The sequence below is a fragment of the Pinus tabuliformis genome, chromosome 6 (genome assembly GCF_031772625.1).
Source record: "Pinus tabuliformis cultivar Carrire ecotype Pingquan chromosome 6, CPIR1, whole genome shotgun sequence".
Taxonomy (NCBI): Eukaryota; Viridiplantae; Streptophyta; class Pinopsida; order Pinales; family Pinaceae; genus Pinus; species Pinus tabuliformis.
In genome coordinates this window covers 1,817,323,282-1,817,345,347 of record NC_142292.1, presented here as the reverse complement: position 1 = coordinate 1,817,345,347, position 22,066 = coordinate 1,817,323,282, and the positions used below count along the sequence as shown (strand labels likewise).

General features: G+C 39.5%; 1 protein-coding gene across 1 annotated transcript; it reads left to right on the top strand.

Moving 5' to 3' along the window:
• The first annotated feature begins 1,163 nt into the window (after positions 1-1,163).
• On the top strand, positions 1,164-18,626 carry LOC149266281 (uncharacterized). Its single transcript, XM_089430213.1, has 2 exons — positions 1,164-1,477; positions 16,906-18,626. The coding sequence occupies exon 2, from the start codon at positions 16,974-16,976 to the stop codon at positions 17,820-17,822; it is 849 nt and encodes a 282-aa protein (XP_089286339.1). The 5' UTR covers positions 1,164-1,477; positions 16,906-16,973; the 3' UTR covers positions 17,823-18,626.
• The last annotated feature ends 3,440 nt before the right edge of the window (positions 18,627-22,066 follow it).

Below are 22,066 nucleotides of genomic sequence, written 5' to 3'. Positions count from 1 at the left end.
TTTCTCAATACCCGATATGTTGAAAGGCCAATGGTTGAGCTATCAAGCCACTGGGCCCTCAGGAAGAGGCTAGAGAGTGTCATTGATACTAATTAGTTGATATCTTAACATCCAAACGCCCAACATCCACGTTGTCACTATATGGTTACCACCTATACAACACCTCGGTGCCAAGTCAACCTTCCATTGCCATGTCAACATGCCATATCACTTGCCACATTGGTATGCCATGTCATCTAGACCCACATTGGTGCCACATCATAATGAGACGTTAGCATGTCAAATCAACTGCCACACAATTGACATGCGATATCCCCGGGTCCACATCCACTCATCACATCATTACTCTATCGTTATCAAGGTTTCTTGTTGGTGACTAGTGTCCTACTTACTGATGTCTACTACTCAATATTGTGACATTTTGATAGGTCGATAACGAACAACTAATACATTGCATTCGTGTTGGTTGACCTTGAGGTGTCCTTAATACAGTTAGCCTGACATTTGACCTCTTGATGGACTATAGTCCCCAACCATCAAGTGAGAGTCCTTGAACCCTCTATCTCCATGAGCTAATAGATAATGTAGGATAATATGTTAATATCGAGGACATCTAACCTAGACTAGGTTAGTTGGGGCTTTTTGCACAATTAGGTGATGAGGAGCACTATTTGCCAGCATTATAAACCATAGGTATATAAATGTTGTATGGGTGTTAATGTGAGGATTTGCCCAACAAGGATAACTTTTGTTGGGGCCTTGGACATCATCTAAGAAGAAACACCATTATCATCTTAAGGCCTATGAATGGTTTTTAAGGTTTAGCAATAATATAAACTATGCACATTATACAAAACCACTTCCCGGTGCCTCTAAAATGAATGGTTTATAAAATGCAAATGTATGTTTATATAATTTATAGGATGCACAGGTTAGTTAATATTATATGGTTTGTATTAATAAAATAAATGGACAAATTAATAGAACTGCTGGCAAATCAACATTTAAAAAATTATTATGATGAAGACTTTTCAAACAATTTTATGGGAAAATTCAATTAATAGAACTGTTGGCAAATGAACCTTTAAAAAAATATTATGAAATAGACTTTTCAAACATTTCTGTGAGAAAATTTAAAATTTTGTGGGAAAATTTGGGCTTGGCGCCAATCGGCTGTTCGTTTCTCCTTGTCTCGAAGTCCCACCGCCTGAACATTCTCTTCCAACGATTGATTAAGGTGTGGCTGTCAGGGTTCACACCCAGTGGAAAGCTTATTTTCTGAACCAGCTGTCTTATATTATTATATGATATTTGGCAAGGTGGGCTCTATAATATCTGGTATTCAACGATTTGGAAAACTTTTGAGCAGACAGATCAGTGTGCTTTGAGGAGCAATAGCCAAGACAGGTTTACCAGCTCTGCATTTACTACTATTTTTTCTGTGAGGCCGATCTTCCATAGTTTTTGCCCAAAACAGGTATGTGTTTTAGCTTTCTCTTTGTTTTCTTAAAAAATAGCTCCTTGAAGATAGGGTGTAGAAACTGCAGGCAAAATTAGAGACAGGGACCATAGCAGCTTCCTCCCACTCCAGCGAGAATCATCACATCCCGTCGTATACCCTACCGGATTCCCAGTCGTTGCAGATTTCGTCATAACCTGTCATCTCAGGGTTAAAATTATATTAAAACACCCGGGACTATTGGACTTCAAAAAAATCATAAAAATTTTGTTCTTGGCACTTCTGCACTTGCTAAGACAGCGATGAAGGAGAAAATACTGGTTGTGGCTGAGCAGTATACGGATATCTACACCAAAACCCAAAACTGGTTGAATCTAGCCGATCTTGCATTGCAAGACCTTGATAGGGGTATACCGATTTTATCAATAGGATGCATATGTTTGTGTAGTTTTTTTATTGTCTTAATCATATGACGAAAACCAGAGTACAAGAATATGGGTTTCAATGCTTTGCAACCGTTGAGTTCTTGAGGCTCGGTTGCAACTTGGAGAACTAGGAATATTTTGAGAAGAGTATATATATTCTTTTCAATCCATGTCCTTGCCTTGCAGGACATTGAGGGGTATATAGATTCTTCTCAATGGAAAACAGTTGCCGTTTGTGTGGTTGTTTATGATCTTGCCATTTATTCACGTTTTTTTGTAATATGTAAAAAGTTGCAACCTCATTAAATGACATTTACACAGCTAGAATACACCAGTGCTACCTCTAGAGAGATAAAATCAGCTGCGTTCATCTGATTCCTCAGTGCTCAAGATACTGGCCCATTGTATAAACATAATCGAAGGGAATATCCTTCGCTTTGACAAGTGAAATAGCTAGTAAACTCAAGGCAGCAATATCAAGATGAGTCCATATGTGCTACATTATTAGATTAACTTGGTAAACTGATATCCTGTTGCCTGTTCAGATTGTTGGGGCTACCTTTAGATTCTTTCTTTTTGATTGTACAGACTTTAAACACATACCCAACCCATTTCCTTGTAAGCGTTACTAAGCATAGGATGATAATATGGGGCATTTTCTTGGATCGGATTCCAGCTTAGTTATTTCCTCTGCTTTTGGGCATATGTAAAGTTAAGTGCATTTTAATGGAATGTGATTGCTTGTTTCTGTGTTAAGATATCTGCAAATTTCCTTGCTGACACTTTCACATCAATGTAAGAGAAGTCCTTATAATCAAATGGGTATTTATCCCAGGAGTTTATTCTTGCACATTCTCACACTTTCAAGGCTTGCATATGTGCCATAAATCATAGACAAGTACCTAGACTTGGAAGAAAACTCAAAGTTAGAACCTCTTTTGACAGCGTATAGGTCCTCCTCATAAGACAGTTGTAGAGACTTCTCCCTTCAATGCGGTTGGGCTTTAAGACTACCGCTAAGACGCGCTAGGTCTCCTTACTTGAACAACACCTAAAACACATCCTTTAGGACTGTGTATTTAGTCTATTTCTTATTGTGGATTAGGGGTTCATTTAGGCTCCCTTTGACTGCCTCTTAGATGTGAATAGAAGACTGCAGCTAGGGCTCTTTTGGAGCTTCCTTTGACAGCGCATGGAAGCCTCCTTGCTGTGATGAAGAGCCTTCTTTTGGGACATCGAAGGAGCCTCTCTTCACTGTGATTTAATCCCTTTAGGATAGCATATAAGGCTTGCGGCTAGGGCATGTTGTACAGCAACTAGGGCTCCTCCAAGGCTGTCCTAAAGGGCTCTTTAGATGAATCCTACACCTCTTGACAAGACTGTCCTATTGTGCCACTGCTGCACTATGTCATGGCTGTCCCGTTGTGCCACTACTGCACTATGTCATGGTTGTCTCATTGTGCTTTGCCATACCATAACAACACCATGAATTTGCCACACTAAATACTAGTTGTCCCATGTTGTACCATTGTACCATTGCTGTCCCGTTGTGCACTATATGCCATTGACCATTGTTGTCTCATTTTTGTAACATATGCTGCACCATACTGCACCAAGTTGCCTTTGCTGTCCCATTGCTGTATCATTGCAGCACCATGTAGCATTGTTGTCCCACTGCTGCAACAAACTTCTTGCTATCCATACTGCTGCACCATTGTTGCAGCATACATTTTGTTGTCCATTCTGCTGCACCATTGCTGCATCATACATCTTGTTGTCCATACTGTTGCACCATACATCTTGCTGTCATCGATAATACTACTATGGTCCCTAACCCCATTTCCCTGCTCATTAATCAGATGAGAGGTACTTCCAATGAGTCTCAGATTGCATGGGTAGGATGCCTCGATAGGGGAATTGATCATCTATCCTACAGGAGAACTAATCATCCTGGCTCACAGGAGAATGAATCATCCTATCCCAAAGTCACCTTGGGGTATTACAAGGGAAGGCTAAGCTATTCATCTTGTACACAGTGCACCATTAGGGGAGGGTGAGTTGCCCTATGGTCGTGTGTTGCTCCAGTAAGTACCCCAAACCCCTTAGATCTCCCAGAGCTCAATGCATGCAACATGCAGGACCCTTATACGAAGGTCTCTCAACGACTCCAGGTTGTTCGGGAAAGTCACAAATTTGACCTTTCCCCTGGGCTTTGACAAAATGTTTGCAACCTGTACATCAGTCTCAATGCGATGGAGCCTCCTCGCTCATCGACTTACCATATTCTAGATAAGTTAGTATTTGATGTCTATCTACTGGAGCAATCATCGAATACAGGATTTCTCAACAATCGAATCCCCCCTGGTTGTCACAGAGGATCACAGTGTTATTCATCATTTGTACAAACAACGCACTGAAGAGCTTCCACAACTAGGCAACGTCACACAAGATCATACTCGTAGCTATGTATTCGGTCTCGGCGGTGCTTATAGAAATCGACTTTTGCTTCTTGCTCATCCATGATATCGAAGCAGAATCCAAAGAGAACTAGCACTGAGAAGTCCTCTAGTGATCCTCCCCATAGCCTACCCAGTCAACATTCGAATAATCATGCAGCTTCATATTTCAGGCAGTGAATCTCAATCCATGAGAGATTGTGCTCCGAAGAGATCTCAAAAGGTTCTTGGCACCAATCTAGTGAGGCTCAACCAAATATGAGCTCACCATGCTAACTATAAAACATATATACGGACAAAAGTTCACCAAGAACATCAATGCAAATGAGTTTATGAAACTTAGAGGCATTTCCCAAATCTGGTCTAGCATCATCACAATATAACTTCTGAAAGTTAAGATCCTCGAGGTAGTCACGGTCTTGCAGTTTACCATTCCACATCCGGAATCCAACTCTCTCTTACTTTTGCAAGTGAGAGGGTCTGCACCTATCAGAAATAGGTCGTTCTTTGAAGGTGTCGGTATGAGAGGTCTATCATCCACAATCTTCAAACAATGGTTTGGATTGGCTTCACTCTTAGTGAATCTCAGCTTCATCTGACAATTATCAATCCTCTCATATCAAACCCGGGGTGATTTGCTTCAAGCCATAGAGGGCAGCGTATTTGATGCAGAGGCCCAGAGAGGCCAGCGTATTTGACGCAGAGGCCTAGAGAGCTAACGCAGGGCCTCCTGGGGTTGACACAGGCCTAGATAGGCTGACGCAGGGCCAACGCTGGGCAAGGAGAGGCTGACGCAATCCAGATTGGGCAGACGCTGGGGTTTTAGTGCAATTTTGTGCTAAGGAGTTGCCAGAATGATTATCTGAGGTTTCAGCCAGGAGATCTGTGAGAAACTGTGAGGTATTACTGCTAAGGAAATTCTCTGTTGGGTAGGCCAGTTTTGACACCCAGATTGTACTCTTATATTGCTTAGTAAAAAAATCCCTCAGATAGCTGCACCGGTTTTCCCGCATTGGGTTTTTCCGGGGACATTGGTCCAAAAATAACGGTGTCATATGGTGTGTTTGTTTCTGTTTCTTTTAGTAGCCTTTTAGTAGCCTTTTGTGTTGTAAAAAACACCTCTTATACTCCCTTTTTCTTCAACTAGCCTTTTGATAGTAATATATACGAAGGTCTCTCAACGACTCCAGGTTGTTCGGGAAAGTCACAGATTTGACCTTTCCCCTGGGCTTTGACAAAATGTTTGCAACCTGTACATCAGTCTCAATACGATGGAGCCTCCTCGCTCATCGACTTACCATATTCTATATAAGTTAGTATCTGATGTCTATCTACTGGAGCAATCATCGAATACAGGATTTCTCAACAATCGAATCCCCCCTGGTTGTCATAGAGGATCACAGTGGTATTCATCATGTGTACAAACAACACACTGAAGAGCTTCCACAACCAGGCAACGTCACAAGATCATACTCGTAGCTATGTATTCGGTCTCGGCTGTGCTTAAAGCAATCGACTTCTGCTTCTTGCTCATCCATGATATCGAAGCAAAATCCAAGGAGAACTAGCACTGAGAAGTTCTTTGGTGATCCTCCCCATTGCCTGCCCAGTCAACATTCGAATAATCATGCAGCTTCATATTTCAGGCAGTGAATCTCAATCCATGAGAGATTGTGCTCCGAAGATATCTCAAAAGATTCTTGGCACCAATCTAGTGAGGCTCAACCAAATATGAGCTCACCATGCTAACTATAAAACATATATACGGACGAAAGTTCACAAAGAACATCAATGCAAATGAGTTTATGAAACTTAGAGGCATTTCCCAAATCTGGTCCGACATCACAATATAACTTCTGAAAGTTAATATCCTCGAGGTAGTCATGATCTTGCAGTTTACCATTCCACATTCAGAATCCAACTCTCTCTTACTTTTGCAAGTGAGAGGGTCTGCACCTATCAGAAATAGGTCGTTCTTAGAAGGTGTCGGTATGAGAGGTCTATCATCCACAATCTTCAAACAATGGTTTGAATTGGCTTCACTCTTAGTGAATCTCAGCTTCATCTGACAATTATCAATCCTCTCATATCAAACCCGCAGTGATTTGCTTCAAGCCATAGAGGGCAGCGTATTTGACGCAGAGGCCCAGAGAGGCCAGCGTATTTGACGCAGAGGCCTAGAGAGCTAATGCAGGGCCTCCTGGGGCTGACACAGGCCTAGATAGGCTGACGCAGGGCCAACGCTGGGCAAGGAGAGGCTGACGCAGTGCAGATTGGGCAGACGCTGGGGTTTCAGTGCAATTTTGTGCTGAGGAGCTGCCGGAATGATTATCTGAGGTTTCAGCCAGGAGATCTGTGAGAAACTGTGAGGTATTACTGCTAAGGAAATTCTCTGTTGGGTAGGCCAGTTTTGACACCCAGATTGTACTCTTATATTGCTTAGTAAAAAAAACCCTCAGATAGCTGCACTGGTTTTCCCGCATTGGGTTTTTCCGGGTACATTGGTCCAAAAATAACGGTGTCATATGGTGTGTTTGTTTCTGTTTCTTTTAGTAGCCTTTTGTGTTGTAAAAAACACCTCTTATACTCCCTTTTTCTTCAACTAGCCTTTTGATAGTAATATAATATGTGGCAAACCTGGTGTCACAAGGCCCGAGCAACTCTCTAGATGCATTATTCTTGTACAAGCTCAATGTGAGTTGATGGTTAAATATGAAGTGAGAAATTTTTTCCCCCTCCGAACTGTCTCATTAATCCATGGAAACTTTGCCAAGTCATGTAACAATAAGTCAAGACAATGAGCAACACAAGGTGTCCAATATATTTTTCTGTATTTATCCATGATCATTTTTCCTGCTCCGACACAATTTGAAGCACTAGACCACATTTTCTTCTCCAACCTCAAGAATAGCTTCCTCTAAAATCTTGAAAATAAATTCAGAGGTCTTCTTATTCCCTGATGCATCAACTACTTTAAAAAAAAGTACCCCTTTAGGGCAATAAACCAACACATTAATAAGAGGTCTATGATTCATATCTGACCAACCATCTGATAAAAGTGTGCACCCTGTTTCCTTCCAAGAGTCTTTGATCTTCTGCAAATTGTTTGTAACCCTTTCTTTTGACCTCTTCAAAAGAGTGGTCCTTATAGTCTCAGAACTAGGAGGGACATATCCTTTACCAAAACTTGCCATCATCTTACACGCATTGATTAAGTAAGGGCTTCTTGCCACATTAAATGGAATTGCAGATTCAAAAAACATATCAGCTACAGCATCATCAACTTCTTGTTTCTACATGGGCTTTCAAAGAGAATTTAATGTAGCTGTCCCACTTGATTTACCGATCTTTGACTGAGATGAACTCCCAACACCAACCGTGAATTTTTTCCTTTTTTAGATGATTGCAATGTAGAATATTAATATATGTCTAAAGTTTTGAGTCGTTAGCTCAGATTCTATAACTATAAGTTATTATATGATGTACTAGAGGGTCGACGATACCTGTGTTACGTGTTCTAGTCGTGCACACTACAGTCAACGTTGAAGCTCGAACGAAGGTGCAACAAATCACGATTCACACTGCACAGCCTACGGCTATAGCTTATAGGCTCACATGGTAGTGGGCACGGGCTCAAGCAGCCGCGTAATCAACGACTAGCAGTGACTGAACTTGCAAGGTGCCTGCATGCCGCTGCAGGACTACATCGATCTCCTCAAGGCTCACACTGCACAGCGCAATAAAATGCACAACAATATGCCAATACAAATGCACTCCTGCTATGCCAATACAAACACTCTGCTAACTCAATACTCTATTCACTCGACCGACTGGCACAGCTTGTGCCAAATCCTTAGAGCGCCATTGTTTATAAAGAAAAAATTGGCGGGAATCGTTGTAGAAAAGCAGTATGCGGCCCATGGTTTTTCACGTAAACAGGCAAATAAAACTGTAAAAAAAAAGTGGCAAACCCTAAGTCGAACCTAAAAAAAATCGATCAAATTCGCGTTCAGGTTCGTGTTCGGATGAGGTTCAAATTTGATTAGGTTCGCCTTTTGGGTTCAAATTTCAGGTTCGGTGAACTTGAACGAATTTCAATTTTTTTTTTTGAGGTTCGCCGAATTTCAAACCTGAACCTTCAAATTCAGCGAACCTTGTGACATAGCCTGCTACATGAGGGGAATGGTCCCTTTGTAAGATTTTCCTTCGGTACATCTCAGACATGTACCTTCATGCTCCTTTTGTATTCAGGCATCCCAGTCACCATCTGACTCACATCGAGTAAGGCCCCACAATAAGTAGACCTTTGGTGCTATAGATGAGATGTGTCAACTAACATGGTCCCCGATGGACCATCCTGCAACTTGGTACAAATTGCCAATGCTGAACCCATGAGTAAAAGCATCTTTGAAAATTCTATTTTCAAACACGTACCTTCCCATCGATGAATGCCACCCTGAAACCTTTGACTTCCGTTGCCGAAATGGACACCAGGTTCTTCTTGCGATCAGGTACATAAAAGAGATTCTGTAAATGAATTGAGTTACCCTCATTCAATTGAGGGGTAACATTTCCTACACCCTTTTCGGGATAGGTGGCATCGACTCCAAATATAATCCCACGATTGTTTCTTACCAAATTCAAGAGAGCACCCTTCTATTCGATGAAGTGCCTTGAAGCACTATAATCAATAAGCTAGCTTCCCACAGAATCTGAAGGAGAGGGCCAATACAAGATAACGCTTCTTTATCTTATCAGAAACAACATTTGATTCTTCATACCTGGGGTTCCTTGCTTTCTTTGAAGAGTCAGTCGTTTCCTTGATGACCTTCATTATCTGTCATTCCTTCGATCATTGAAGATGTCCTTGGAATGATTGTTATCTTCATCAATAGATGTGTCCTTGCCATTTGTACATTCCTTCGCATAATGGCCGAACTTATTGTAATCTGCCTTTCCTTTCACCCTGAGATCCGGACTTCCCATTGAAGTGATATGTAGGTAGGCCATCAGAAGCTTCCGCTGCGCCATTTTGATGATATGCTCTGCTTCGACTTTACCCTTGGCGAATTTGAAGAGGGATGAGGAATCCATGGATCCTTTTGTCCTTTCCCAACTGCCTTCACTGATTGCTATTTCACTCATGACTGCGTATGGGATAAGGGATTTTCCTTTTATGACTGCATATAGGATAAGGGCTTTTCCTTTCATGATAGCAAGGGCATTCCATGTGTAGAGCACTTCTTCTAGGACGATGTTGAGGTGCCATCTCCATTAGGCAGCGTAGCGACTAGGTTTAGGGCATCTCTTCTCCTTAGACTTGCGGCCAGGGTTTCTGCCTTCATTTCCATGGCTGCATATTACTACTTCTTCATAGGGCAGCATTTAGGGCTTCTCCATAGGGCAACATTAGGGCTTCCTTCACCGTGCTAGATCTCCCTTTCCTCCCGCATCTAGGGCTTCTTCATTAGTGCAGTGTAGAGCCTAGGGCACTCCCTCTAGACTAGTGCTATAATTGGTCACTTTTGATGATGGTTATCCTCTTGAGCGTTCATTCTCCACACTAGCAAATGCATATATTGGATTAAGTATAGAGAAGGAGGATGATGGGTGAGACAACAATGGTAATACACAAATTCTAATGATTATGGCATCGAGGAGGACTACTGATAGTCATCGGCTATGAGAATCTTCCATCTATGGTTCTAGTGTCCATGCTATTTTGTATTTTCCATTGGCATTCCAATCTGTAGTAGCATTGAATCAATATCTATGTTGTATGTTTTCTACATTCTGATTTTTATGACTTAATGAGAAGACCACAGTTTGTGGTTCTAACTTCTTGTGTTTGCCATTTGATCATCATTGATGTAGTACTAGTAAGTACTAGTTGTATGATTGAATTTGTATCATGTAGATGTTCTAGTTTCTAAATTCTAAAATAATTGAAATCCTTATTGTCATGTTTTTAGAGTCGATGTGTCTTGTCTCACATATGAGAGATGAAACACTTGGTATTACCTTAGATTGGGTATTTATTTGGTATTTGCCACTGTAAATGGGTTGTTATTTGGTTGCTTGAAACTGTTCATGTACTGTAGGTGTAGAATTTCTTTGCTAACAAAATTCATAGTTGATTTGCCTCCCAAACAAATTATTGTTTGTGTGTGGATTTTTTGATTTGTTGATCTTATATGTCTTGCCATAATATTACAAGTGTCCACAATGAATGAAACTCTGTGATTTCTTGTTGGGGTTGCACATTCTCTAAGCATGCTCCTATTTGGATCGCAGGAAAATCAAGGTTATGGTCTTGAATACCAACATGATTGGACCAAGAACCAGTAATGTATGTCTAACAATAGACCTTAGGCATCACAAAGGACACACTTCCAGTCATATGATGGTCTGATAATTGATGTCAAAGAATTTTTAAACTCCAGTATCAGTTGTAGTTGCTTTAGTTTCTTAAATAGTTTCTTCTCCTGTGATTGGGTGCATAGTTATACTTATCTATTGATCTGATTTTGTCAAAAATTGGGTTCAAAAACTATCTTGAATTCATGTCTGGAGGGATATAAAGATAGTGGTCACTGCAAAAGGTAAGTTATTAATGGTAGTTGTTGCCCATATTTCAGAAATTTTGATATAAATCCTGAGAGAAGCTTTGTATCCTAAATTGAGTGGGGCTTTAGGATTGAGAGACTTGGGGATCCTAAACAAAGCATTGGGAGAGAAATTATGTTGGGATTGACTTCGGGTTAGAGATGAACTCTAGAAACAAATATGGGATATGAAATATGGCCACTCTTCTCAATTGAAAAAGTTGCAAGCAACCAAGCATCCTCTAAGATCTTCCATATGAAATTTGCCACAGGCCAACTAGACCTTAATTCAAAGTCATGTTTTTTGAGAGACCTGGAATGGTCACACTAGTGACTACATTATTCTCAAAAGATTCTTGGCAATAGATGCCACAATTGAGGGATTGTTAATCCTAGAGATTTAATAACATTTACTTCAAAGCATCAGGGTCTTACTGTAGAAGAATTTTAGAAACTGATTCAATCCCCTAGGCTATGGAAGGAATGGAAAACAGTTGAAGATTGGCAATCACATCCATCTTTCTCTCCCTGGCCTATTTTAGCTCATGAGCTTCAAAAATGAAAATAATCCAATGCTCAGGATGAAGACAAACTCTGGTGAGGTTCTCAAACCAAAGGGATGTTTACTCTCAAGGAATCCTACTCTCTTATAGTTGGTCATCAAGACATCCACTAGGATCCCATTTGGAAGAAAATCTAGATGAATGGTGTTTTCCCATGGTCCTCAATTCCTTTGGCTAGTTGAATGACGTAAGATCCTCACATGGGATCAAATCAGGAAAAATGGATTTTAGGGCCCCTGACTTTGTACTTTATGTTGGAATTATGAATATTCTATGGAGCATATATTGAATGTATGTCCTTCCATTGAACATATTTGGATGCATAGTTGACTGCCTTTTGGATCCTTGTACTGTAACTTCAACAGTTTTTTATACTTGTACTCCCTCATAGATCCAGCATATTCAATAGTCCAGTTCAAAATAGAGAGTGGATTATTTCCCGTAGTTTTGTCATGTCAATGCTTTGGAAAGAAAGGAAAAACCAAATATTTAAGCAAAAGAAAGAAAGGACAAAGTCATGGTCTACATCAAAGTGCAACATGGGGGTTACGTTATTCCTACTCAAACTCACAATGAAATGCTGAGGTGCCAAGTGTATTACCATGAAAGTCTACAGCTCCCTTACTTTCAGTGTCTGTGAAAATAGGATTAGTTTAATGAACTGTATTTCTGTGACCTCAATAGTGTTTTCAGGATTTAAATTATCAGCAAGGAAAGCGTGATCTTCACCATACTTTTCATATGGTTGATTTTCTTCCCCTACCTTTGCATGTTGTATATGTACTTGTATGTTTCTTTGGTAGAGATTTCTCCTCCATGAGAAAGACTGCCCCAAGAATGCCTATCTGCCCTCTTAGACAGAGCAATATCTGCGTGATAGAGATGAGATCTGTAATTTGTTGATCTTATATGTCTTGCCATAATATTACAAGTGTCCACAATGAATGAAACTCTGTGATTTCTTGTTGGGGTTGCACATTCTCTAAGCATGCTCGTATTTGGATCGCAGGAAAATCAAGGTTATGGTCTTGAATACCAACATGATTGGACCAAGAACCAGTAATGTATGTCTAACAATAGACCTTAGGCATCACAAAGGACACACCTCCAGTCATATGATGGTCTGATAATTGATGTCAAAGAATTTTTAAACTCCAGTATCAGTTGTAGTTGCTTTAGTTTTTTAAATAGTTTCTTCTCCTGTGATTGGGTGCATAGTTATACTTATCTATTGATCTGATTTTGTCAAAATTTGGGTTCAAAAACTATCTTGAATTCATGTCTGGAGGGATATAAAGATAGTGGTCACTGCAAAAGGTAAGTTATTAATGGTAGTTGTTGCCCATATTTCAGAAATTTTGATATAAATCCTGAGAGAAGCTTTGTATCCTAAATTGAGTGGGGCTTTAGGATTGAGAGACTTGGGGATCCTAAACAAAGCATTGGGAGAGAAATTATGTTGGGATTGACTTCGGGTTAGAGATGAACTCTAGAAACAAATATGGGATATGAAATATGGCCACTCTTCTCAATTGAAAAAGTTGCAAGCAACCAAGCATCCTCTAAGATCTTCCATATGAAATTTGCCACAGGCCAACTAGACCTTAATTCAAAGTCATGTTTTTTGAGAGACCTGGAATGGTCACACTAGTGACTACATTATTCTCAAAAGATTCTTGGCAATAGATGCCACAATTGAGGGATTGTTAATCCTAGAGATTTAATAACATTTACTTCAAAGCATCAGGGTCTTACTGTAGAAGAATTTTAGAAACTGATTCAATCCCCTAGGCTATGGAAGGAATGGAAAACAGTTGAAGATTGGCAATCACATCCATCTTTCTCTCCCTGGCCTATTTTAGCTCATGAGCTTCAAAAATGAAAAATATCCAATGCTCAGGATGAAGACAAACTCTGGTGAGGTTCTCAAACCAAAGGGATATTTACTCTCAAGGAATCCTACTCTCTTATAGTTGGTCATCAAGACATCCACTAGGATCCAATTTGGAAGAAAATCTAGATGAATGGTGTTTTCCCATGGTCCTCAATTTCTTTGGCTAGTTGGATGACGTAAGATCCTCACATGGGATCAAATCAGGAAAAATGGATTTTAGGGCCCCTGACTTTGTACTTTATGTTGGAATTATGAATATTCTATGGAGCATATATTGAATGTATGTCCTTCCATTGAACATATTTGGATGCATAGTTGACTGCCTTTTGGATCCTTGTACTGTAACCTCAACAGTTTTTTATACTTGTACTCCCTCATAGATCCAGCATATTCAATAGTCCAGTTCAAAATAGAGAGTGGATTATTTCCCGTAGTTTTGTCATGTCAATGCTTTGGAAAGAAAGGAAAAAGTTAAAAACCAAATATTTAAGCAAAAGAAAGAAAGGACAAAGTCATGGTCTACATCAAAGTGCAACATGGGGGTTACATTACTCCTACTCAAACTCACAATGAAATGCTGAGGTGCCAAGTGTATTACCATGAAATTCTACAGCTCCCTTACTTTCAGTGTCTGTGAAAATAGGATTAGTTTAATGAACTGTATTTCTGTGACCTCAAAAGTGTTTTCAGGATTTAAATTATCAGCAAGGAAAGCGTGATCTTCACCATACTTTTCATATGGTTGATTTTCTTCCCCTACCTTTGCATGTTGTATATGTACTTGTATGTTTCTTTGGTAGAGATTTCTCCTCCATGAGAAAGACCGCCCCAAGAATGCCTATCTGCCCTCTTAGACAGAGCAATATCTGCGTGATAGAGATGAGATCTGTAATTTGTTGATCTTATATGTCTTGCCATAATATTACAAGTGTCCACAATGAATGAAACTCTGTGATTTCTTGTTGGGGTTGCACATTCTCTAAGCACGCTCCTATTTGGATCGCAGGAAAATCAAGGTTATGGTCTTGAATACCAACATGATTGGACCAAGAACCAGTAATGTATGTCTAACAATAGACCTTAGGCATCACAAAGGACACACCTCCAGTCATATGATGGTCTGATAATTGATGTCAAAGAATTTTTAAACTCCAGTATCAGTTGTAGTTGCTTTAGTTTTTTAAATAGTTTCTTCTCCTGTGATTGGGTGCATAGTTATACTTATCTATTGATCTGATTTTGTCAAAATTTGGGTTCAAAAACTATCTTGAATTCATGTCTGGAGGGATATAAAGATAGTGGTCACTGCAAAAGGTAAGTTATTAATGGTAGTTGTTGCCCATATTTCAGAAATTTTGATATAAATCCTGAGAGAAGCTTTGTATCCTAAATTGAGTGGGGCTTTAGAGACTTGGGGATCCTAAACAAAGCATTGGAAGAGAAATTATGTTGGGATTGACTTCGGTTAGAGATGAACTCTAGAAACAAATATGGGATATGAAATATGGCCACTCTTCTCAATTGAAAAAGTTGCAAGCAACCAAGCATCCTCTAAGATCTTCCATATGAAATTTGCCACAGGCCAACTAGACCTTAATTCAAAGTCATGTTTTTTGAGAGACCTGGAATGGTCACACTAGTGACTACATTATTCTCAAAAGATTCTTGGCAATAGATGCCACAATTGAGGGATTGTTAATCCTAGAGATTTAATAACATTTACTTCAAAGCATCAGGGTCTTACTGTAGAAGAATTTTAGAAACTGATTCAATCCCCTAGGCTATGGAAGGAATGGAAAACAGTTGAAGATTGGCAATCACATCCATCTTTCTCTCCCTGGCCTATTTTAGCTCATGAGCTTCAAAAATGAAAAATATCCAATGCTCAGGATGAAGACAAACTCTGGTGAGGTTCTCAAACCAAAGGGATGTTTACTCTCAAGGAATCCTACTCTCTTATAGTTGGTCATCAAGACATCCACTAGGATCCCATTTGGAAGAAAATCTAGATGAATGGTGTTTTCCCATGGTCCTCAATTCCTTTGGCTAGTTGGATGACGTAAGATCCTCACATGGGATCAAATCAGGAAAAATGGATTTTAGGGCCCCTGACTTTGTACTTTATGTTGGAATTATGAATATTCTATGGAGCATATATTGAATGTATGTCCTTCCATTGAACATATTTGGATGCATAGTTGACTGCCTTTTGGATCCTTGTACTGTAACTTCAACAGTTTTTTATACTTGTACTCCCTCATAGATCCAGCATATTCAATAGTCCAGTTCAAAATAGAGAGTGGATTATTTCCCGTAGTTTTGTCATGTCAATGCTTTGGAAAGAAAGGAAAAACCAAATATTTAAGCAAAAGAAAGAAAGGACAAAGTCATGGTCTACATCAAAGTGCAACATGGGGGTTACGTTATTCCTACTCAAACTCACAATGAAATGCTGAGGTGCCAGGTGTATTACCATGAAAGTCTACAGCTCCCTTACTTTCAGTGTCTGTGAAAATAGGATTAGTTTAATGAACTGTATTTCTGTGACCTCAAAAGTGTTTTCAGGATTTAAATTATCAGCAAGGAAAGCGTGATCTTCACCATACTTTTCATATGGTTGATTTTCTTCCCTTACCTTTGCATGTTGTATATGTACTTGTATGTTTCTTTGGTAGAGATTTCTCCTCCATGAGAAAGACCGCCCCAAGAATGCCTATCTGCCCTCTTAGACAGAGCAATATCTGCGTGATAGAGATGAGATCTGTAATTTTCCCATTTGACATTGAGCTCCATCAGAAGAGCCAAATTTTCAGCATGTGGCCAACTGGAAGAGGAGGAAATGACAGATTGTTGGCAGCCAATATCAGCAAGAGTGAACAGCTCATGCCTGTGAAGAAACTGGATGATTGGGGGAGGAAGAATGTGATTCCCAGCCAATCCAATGATTACTAAAATGGCTTACAACTTCCTGTAGGATGTCTTTCTGAGTAGTTAGTATTATATTGTCCATATTTCTAATATACCAGATTGTGTCGGAATTTTTTCTTTTGGAAGCTATCTTATGAAAGTACTTAGTATTATTATCTCCCCTAGAAACCCGCGTCATTTTTATTTTTTGTCTCCATTCCTCTGCCTGATAATTTAGAGAGCTCCAATATTGTATTTTTGCTTTGTTCAGATAGGAAATTAGGCCTTGTAGGGTCCATCAATTCTGAAATCTCTTTATCTATAATAGAAAACTCCCGAGAGAGTGTCTTCTTGCACTTGATGATGCATGTCTTAACCTTTGACTTTAGCCTGTGCAGTTTTTGAGTGACCTGATACATCATTTTATTTTTCATTATCCCTAAAGGCCTCATCCAAGATATCTTAATCAGGTCCACTAAATATTTATCTTGTAGCCATACTTGATTGAACTTGAATGGTAATTCCTTGGCTTCTTGTTCACCATTCCATTCCAAAAAGATTGCATTATGATCGGAAACTAAAATTCCTTGGTGCAGAAGCAGATGCAGCTCAGTTGCTTGAAAGCACAAGTGGATGTAGAAGGATCGAGTTTTGTACATATCCTATGGGGAATGAGCCTGCCAAATCAAACAAGAATCTAAGAGAAACGGTTCAGGAGGATGATGAAGTAAGAGATGGTGAAGGGGGTTTGGGAGGAGAAACAATGCAACTTGAAGATGAAGAACAAGCTCCAATGGAATGGGTGAGGACAGACTTAGCTGGTGAAAATCAAGGGGAAACATTAAACACCAGGACTGGTGCTGAACCAAAAAGATTACCTGATACATATAACAGTGGCCAGCATTTGGTGAGAACATCCCATCCTATTGGAAACTTGTTAAATGGGGAGAGGCAGAGTCAATCTCCTGTCAGTCAGCAGCATAGAGATGAGATAGATGCTAGAAACAAGAGAGATAAGCATTCGATAGTAACAATTGATCTATTAGCATCAGAGGTTGCTGGTAGTTGGGCATTCAGTACAGCTGGTTCAGTTCATGGCGACAATGAATCTCTTCGGAGTGATGACAGACAGCCAGGGACAGGAAGGATCAGTGATGAAGGAATTAATCAAGATTTTGATGCTAGTCAGATTGCAGCAGCAGGTGAGAATATTAGGTCCAGGCAAGATCTACTATTAAGTAGCTTGAAGTGTCAACACACAGTGCCTGAAGATGCAGTGGCAGGAAGTCAAAATTCTCCACCTCCCAAGTTAGCTTCTCGGCAAAGCTATGAGCACCAAGCTTTGAATGAGATGCTTGATATTGTTGCCCCTGATTTCAGGCAGCTTCATGGACTTAGAAGAAATAACGATAATGCCCCTGACACTGAAGAAGATATTGAAGGGGAAGAAGATGATAAAAATCATGATGATGACGACACTGAGGAGGGTTCAGAAGAACCAGAATCTGAATAGGAAACTGTCTTTCTATTAACTCTGGATGTGTCTGAACACATGCCAAATGATTCTCCTGTCATGGCAGTGCAATTGTTCTTTGGTAAGCCATGCCATTACTTGGTGTTTTTATGACTGCCATACCTAATGGGTTGAAAGTTTGACTACTGTAGTTTGGTTGAAGCAATGATCCATGGATGGTAATGCCCATTAGATGTATAAGTGTGCTAAGCTTTTGCTTGGAAGGTGCTTAGAAATCTTTTGGCTCTCTGAACATTGCGATCTCTTGTATGACTGTAGATGAGTTCCTATTTATTGACTGTTATTCTACATAAGCAGAGTACACTTTGGCACTTTGGTGCATAAGCACCTTGACTCTGCCTCTGTAATATTAATTATAAAATTCTAGCAGACAATAACAGTTGGAACTCCAACCTAGAAGGCCAATAGTTGGAACTGTCACAGATTGGTTTTGCACTCCTGTAACCATACTAAACCCAGAGAGATAGTGACTGGAGTCTGAAATTTTGACAGAATGGAAGCCAAAAGAAACATGATTCTGAGAAGTTCATTTTTTTAAGATTTAGAATTTAATTCTTGATTGCCTCCTGAGCTTGCTTGAGTCATTAAATATGATATGTTTCCATTGCATAAGCAAGCCTACAATGTCTTCAGTGCACCTGACAGTGTTGTCATTTGGGTAAAGCACAAACCTTCTGTAGTGCTATCTTGTGTGTGGAGGAAAAACTATTAAAATATTATGAGACTGCTCTAATGGATGTTGGGAATTAATTACAAGTGAACCCACTGGCTGTTTATCTCTTTATTAATGGCATTGGAGTGCTGGTTTTTGTTTGAATATGTACACTGTTCCTTTCCTCAGGGACATTTAATTTGTTGCTGTTGTTGAATATAATTACATTTTATGTCAATGCTTGGGTAATGTAGAGGAAGAAGTAAAGTGAGTCTGTTTTGTGTTAATGCTGGAGAGTATATTTCTTTGTATCTGAGTCTTAAGGAAGAGTGCTGGACTACAATGCATTCAAGAGTAGTTTTGATGGTTGGCAAACATGAGCTAGGGCAAGTGTTGTTTCGAAGGGGAATGCTGCTTGAGAGCCTTGCTGTTTAATTGAATAGCTGCTCATTCAATTGTTAAAGGAACATTGAGGTGCCAGGAATGTTTTGGACGAAACCATCTTCATTAATAGTTGGAAACCGAAGCAATAGGAATCAGGTTGACTAGAAAATTACAGAATCTGCATTCTCTCAGACAGAAATGATTTTCTTAAGGAGTTCATTTTGCATATAAGATTGAGAACAAGAAAGTATGGGACCAACATAAACGTTAATACTAGTATATTGTCTATAAGTCCTCTTAATACTAGAAACTCTTGGATATTAGGTAGCCCATTGGTATTTCCTTGAGCATGTTATGATGTTTACCAAGCATTCGTAAATTCAACCCTAACCTAAGAAAGCTAAGTCCCTGCATTAAACTAATCTCTCAGAATAATAAGAACTCCACCGAACGTCTTTAAAGTCAAGCATATCAAAGAAACATTTGAGTCTTAAACCATCAAGTGCACTAAAAGCAGTGCAATGTGAATGTAGAATGTAAGGCATTTATGCAGAAGCAGTGGACCTCTTCTGCTGAAAAGAGATGCCAAGTCACTATATGGATTGAGATGATAACCTTAAACGCATTTCATTCATCCACATCCAAAACTTAAATCTAGGATATGTGAACTGAGAATTCAGCATGTCAGGACTAAATTACTTCACACATCTGAAACATATGAAACATGACAAATAATTCTAGTGAAAGTGAAAAAAGGATATATTTGAGGAGGTTTTGCCAACTATTGGCAAAACCAATCTGTGCAAAACCAATCTGTGAGGAGGTGCTCCAAATTTCTAGGAAAACATCATATATTTATGATGATATACCATTGCTTAGTAAATTGATGCAAACAAATAACAGTTTTTTTTTTTGTTGTTCTGGGCAAACGAATATATGCATTTACTGGGAACCAATTACAACTAACAACCAAAGATACTACTTGAATCTGAAATCTTCCACCTTTGCTTGCTAAGCAACTATTTATCTGTTGATATTTCTTCATCCTTTTTCATTCTCACTCATCTTGTTCTTCATTTCTGTGCATGATCCTTCTTTTCTGCTCACTTTGTCATCTTAATTGCTCCATCTTAGTCATATTAAGCTTCTCTTCTCATTATTCGCCAAGTTTCCCCGTCCATATGGCCTATCTTGGGAATCTATTTCTTGAGTATTAATTCCTAGAGTCGACATACTGTTATCCTTTCTACTACTATTGTTTATAGGAACTTATTCTAGCGTAGGCACCTACACTTCATTTGGCAGCTCCCAAGGGGCATGTTCTTTCTTGGGAAAAATATGATTCTGATTTATGCCTATAGCCTTACCATACATTTTGATGTCATCCCAACCAAGTATACGTAGGAATTTCGCTATTAGATGTATGGTATTATGGCATTCCAAACATCTAAAAGGGATTCCCCAGTAATCCACTCGTTTTATGATAGATTGTGTACTCTAATAGATATCAAGGGTAGCCGAGAGACCTTTTATGGAATCTGGTTCAATGAAAAACCATGCTACTCATTTTTCTAGAAGGCCAGCACTCCCTTCATCGACATAATAGAATTTTCCTATCTTGTTGGCAATTTCCATGATTTCCTTCTTGGTCCATAGTTCCAAAGGAAGGCTAGGGAGTTTAACCCATATGTATTTTCGCTGGGGATCTTCTTTAATAGGATTAAATCCGACTGTCTAATTCTACAAGCATAAAAATCCCCTACCTTTCACACATGAGATTGAGCCAATCCTATCTGCATCTTCCACTGTCATGAAGTGGAATCCAAACCAACTATTGAGGAGCATGCTTACCTTCGGTCTATTTCCAACAATACAGAACCAACATTTCTGCACCCATTCTTTCATTTGTCCACTAGACATCCTAATGTGTTCCCAGTGGCCCACCAATACCTTATGCTTCATCTTTACCACATTATCCCAATATATATCAATACCCATAATGAGTTTTTGTATCTGTTCCTGGTTCTTGATCGATTTCTTTTACGTTTGTCTATTTTTTTTTGGATCGGGTTCCATTTGAAGATTCCTTTCCAAGATATGTATCTGAGTCCTCATGTTGGGATGTTTTCAACAGGCCAATGGATGTGGGAACTTGATTTGGTCTTCCCAATCTCTCTGCAAATTCATTTTCTATGACTATCGATACTTCTATAATTTTCCTGTCGTCATAAATCTATTCCATAGAAAAAGATTGACCAACCATGTCAATATTGACTATTAGAACTGCATTACTTTTTAAGAGGGGCTTCAAGCGAACCAACACATTGTTTTTATTGATCGACTTCAATTTTAGGGTTTAGAAAGAAGGAGCGGCATCCAATCCTGTAAGTCGAGGAGAAACGATAAGGTCTCAAAGGGCAGCCGGGCCAACAAACCATCACTCAACTCGTAGGCTAAAGCCTTGATGAACTACCCATTGAACCTCATTGCCGTATATCATTGACGAGAGCTGAGAAGAGCCCATACACCGGTCACTGCCAAGCAGTCGAGAGCCCATCAGTCCCACAAGGTGCCTGTCAGCCGAGAGAACCTAAGTCACAGGAGGTGCCGATAGACACAGGAAGGAGGTGCCAAGAGACAGGAAGGAGGCAGCCAACGTATTGGTCAGCACAATGCTACTACATATGGGTGAAAATAAAATCCAAATAAAATGTGAAAGTGTGACCGATTTTATTTGTACTATAGAACAAAGGCTAGTGGGTTAATCTCCTAAAAAAAGGTGTTAACATAGTCTGTCGAAAGGTACATTTTGCTTCAGGATAACCCCTAGATTGCTATCTTTTTATGAGGAAGCAAAAACATGGAAAATGTTTGGTTAGGTAGGAATACAACTTGTCAATTTGGTCTAGCTTGAGTGATTAAAAGAGAAGGTTGTTAGGCTCTCCACCATTTCATGGATTGATATAGTGATGAGACAAAAGAAGCTCTCTCTTGAGACCTGACTAGGTGATTCATAACAGTTGTGGTGTTGGTGCCTTAACTTAGCCAGAAAATGCCAAAACTCTATTGATGCACAAAATTTATTACTGAATCTACCTCAGAGTATGCCATAGTCACTGAATATGACATGCATGGTTTTACCAAGGAGGCCCTAAACTTTTGAACAATGAAACTTTACATTGGTATC

Bases quoted from the DNA above. Each gene is read 5' to 3' on its own strand.
- LOC149266281 (XM_089430213.1), top strand. From the start codon at position 16,974: ATGGGGAATGAGCCTGCCAAATCAAACAAGAATCTAAGAGAAACGGTT.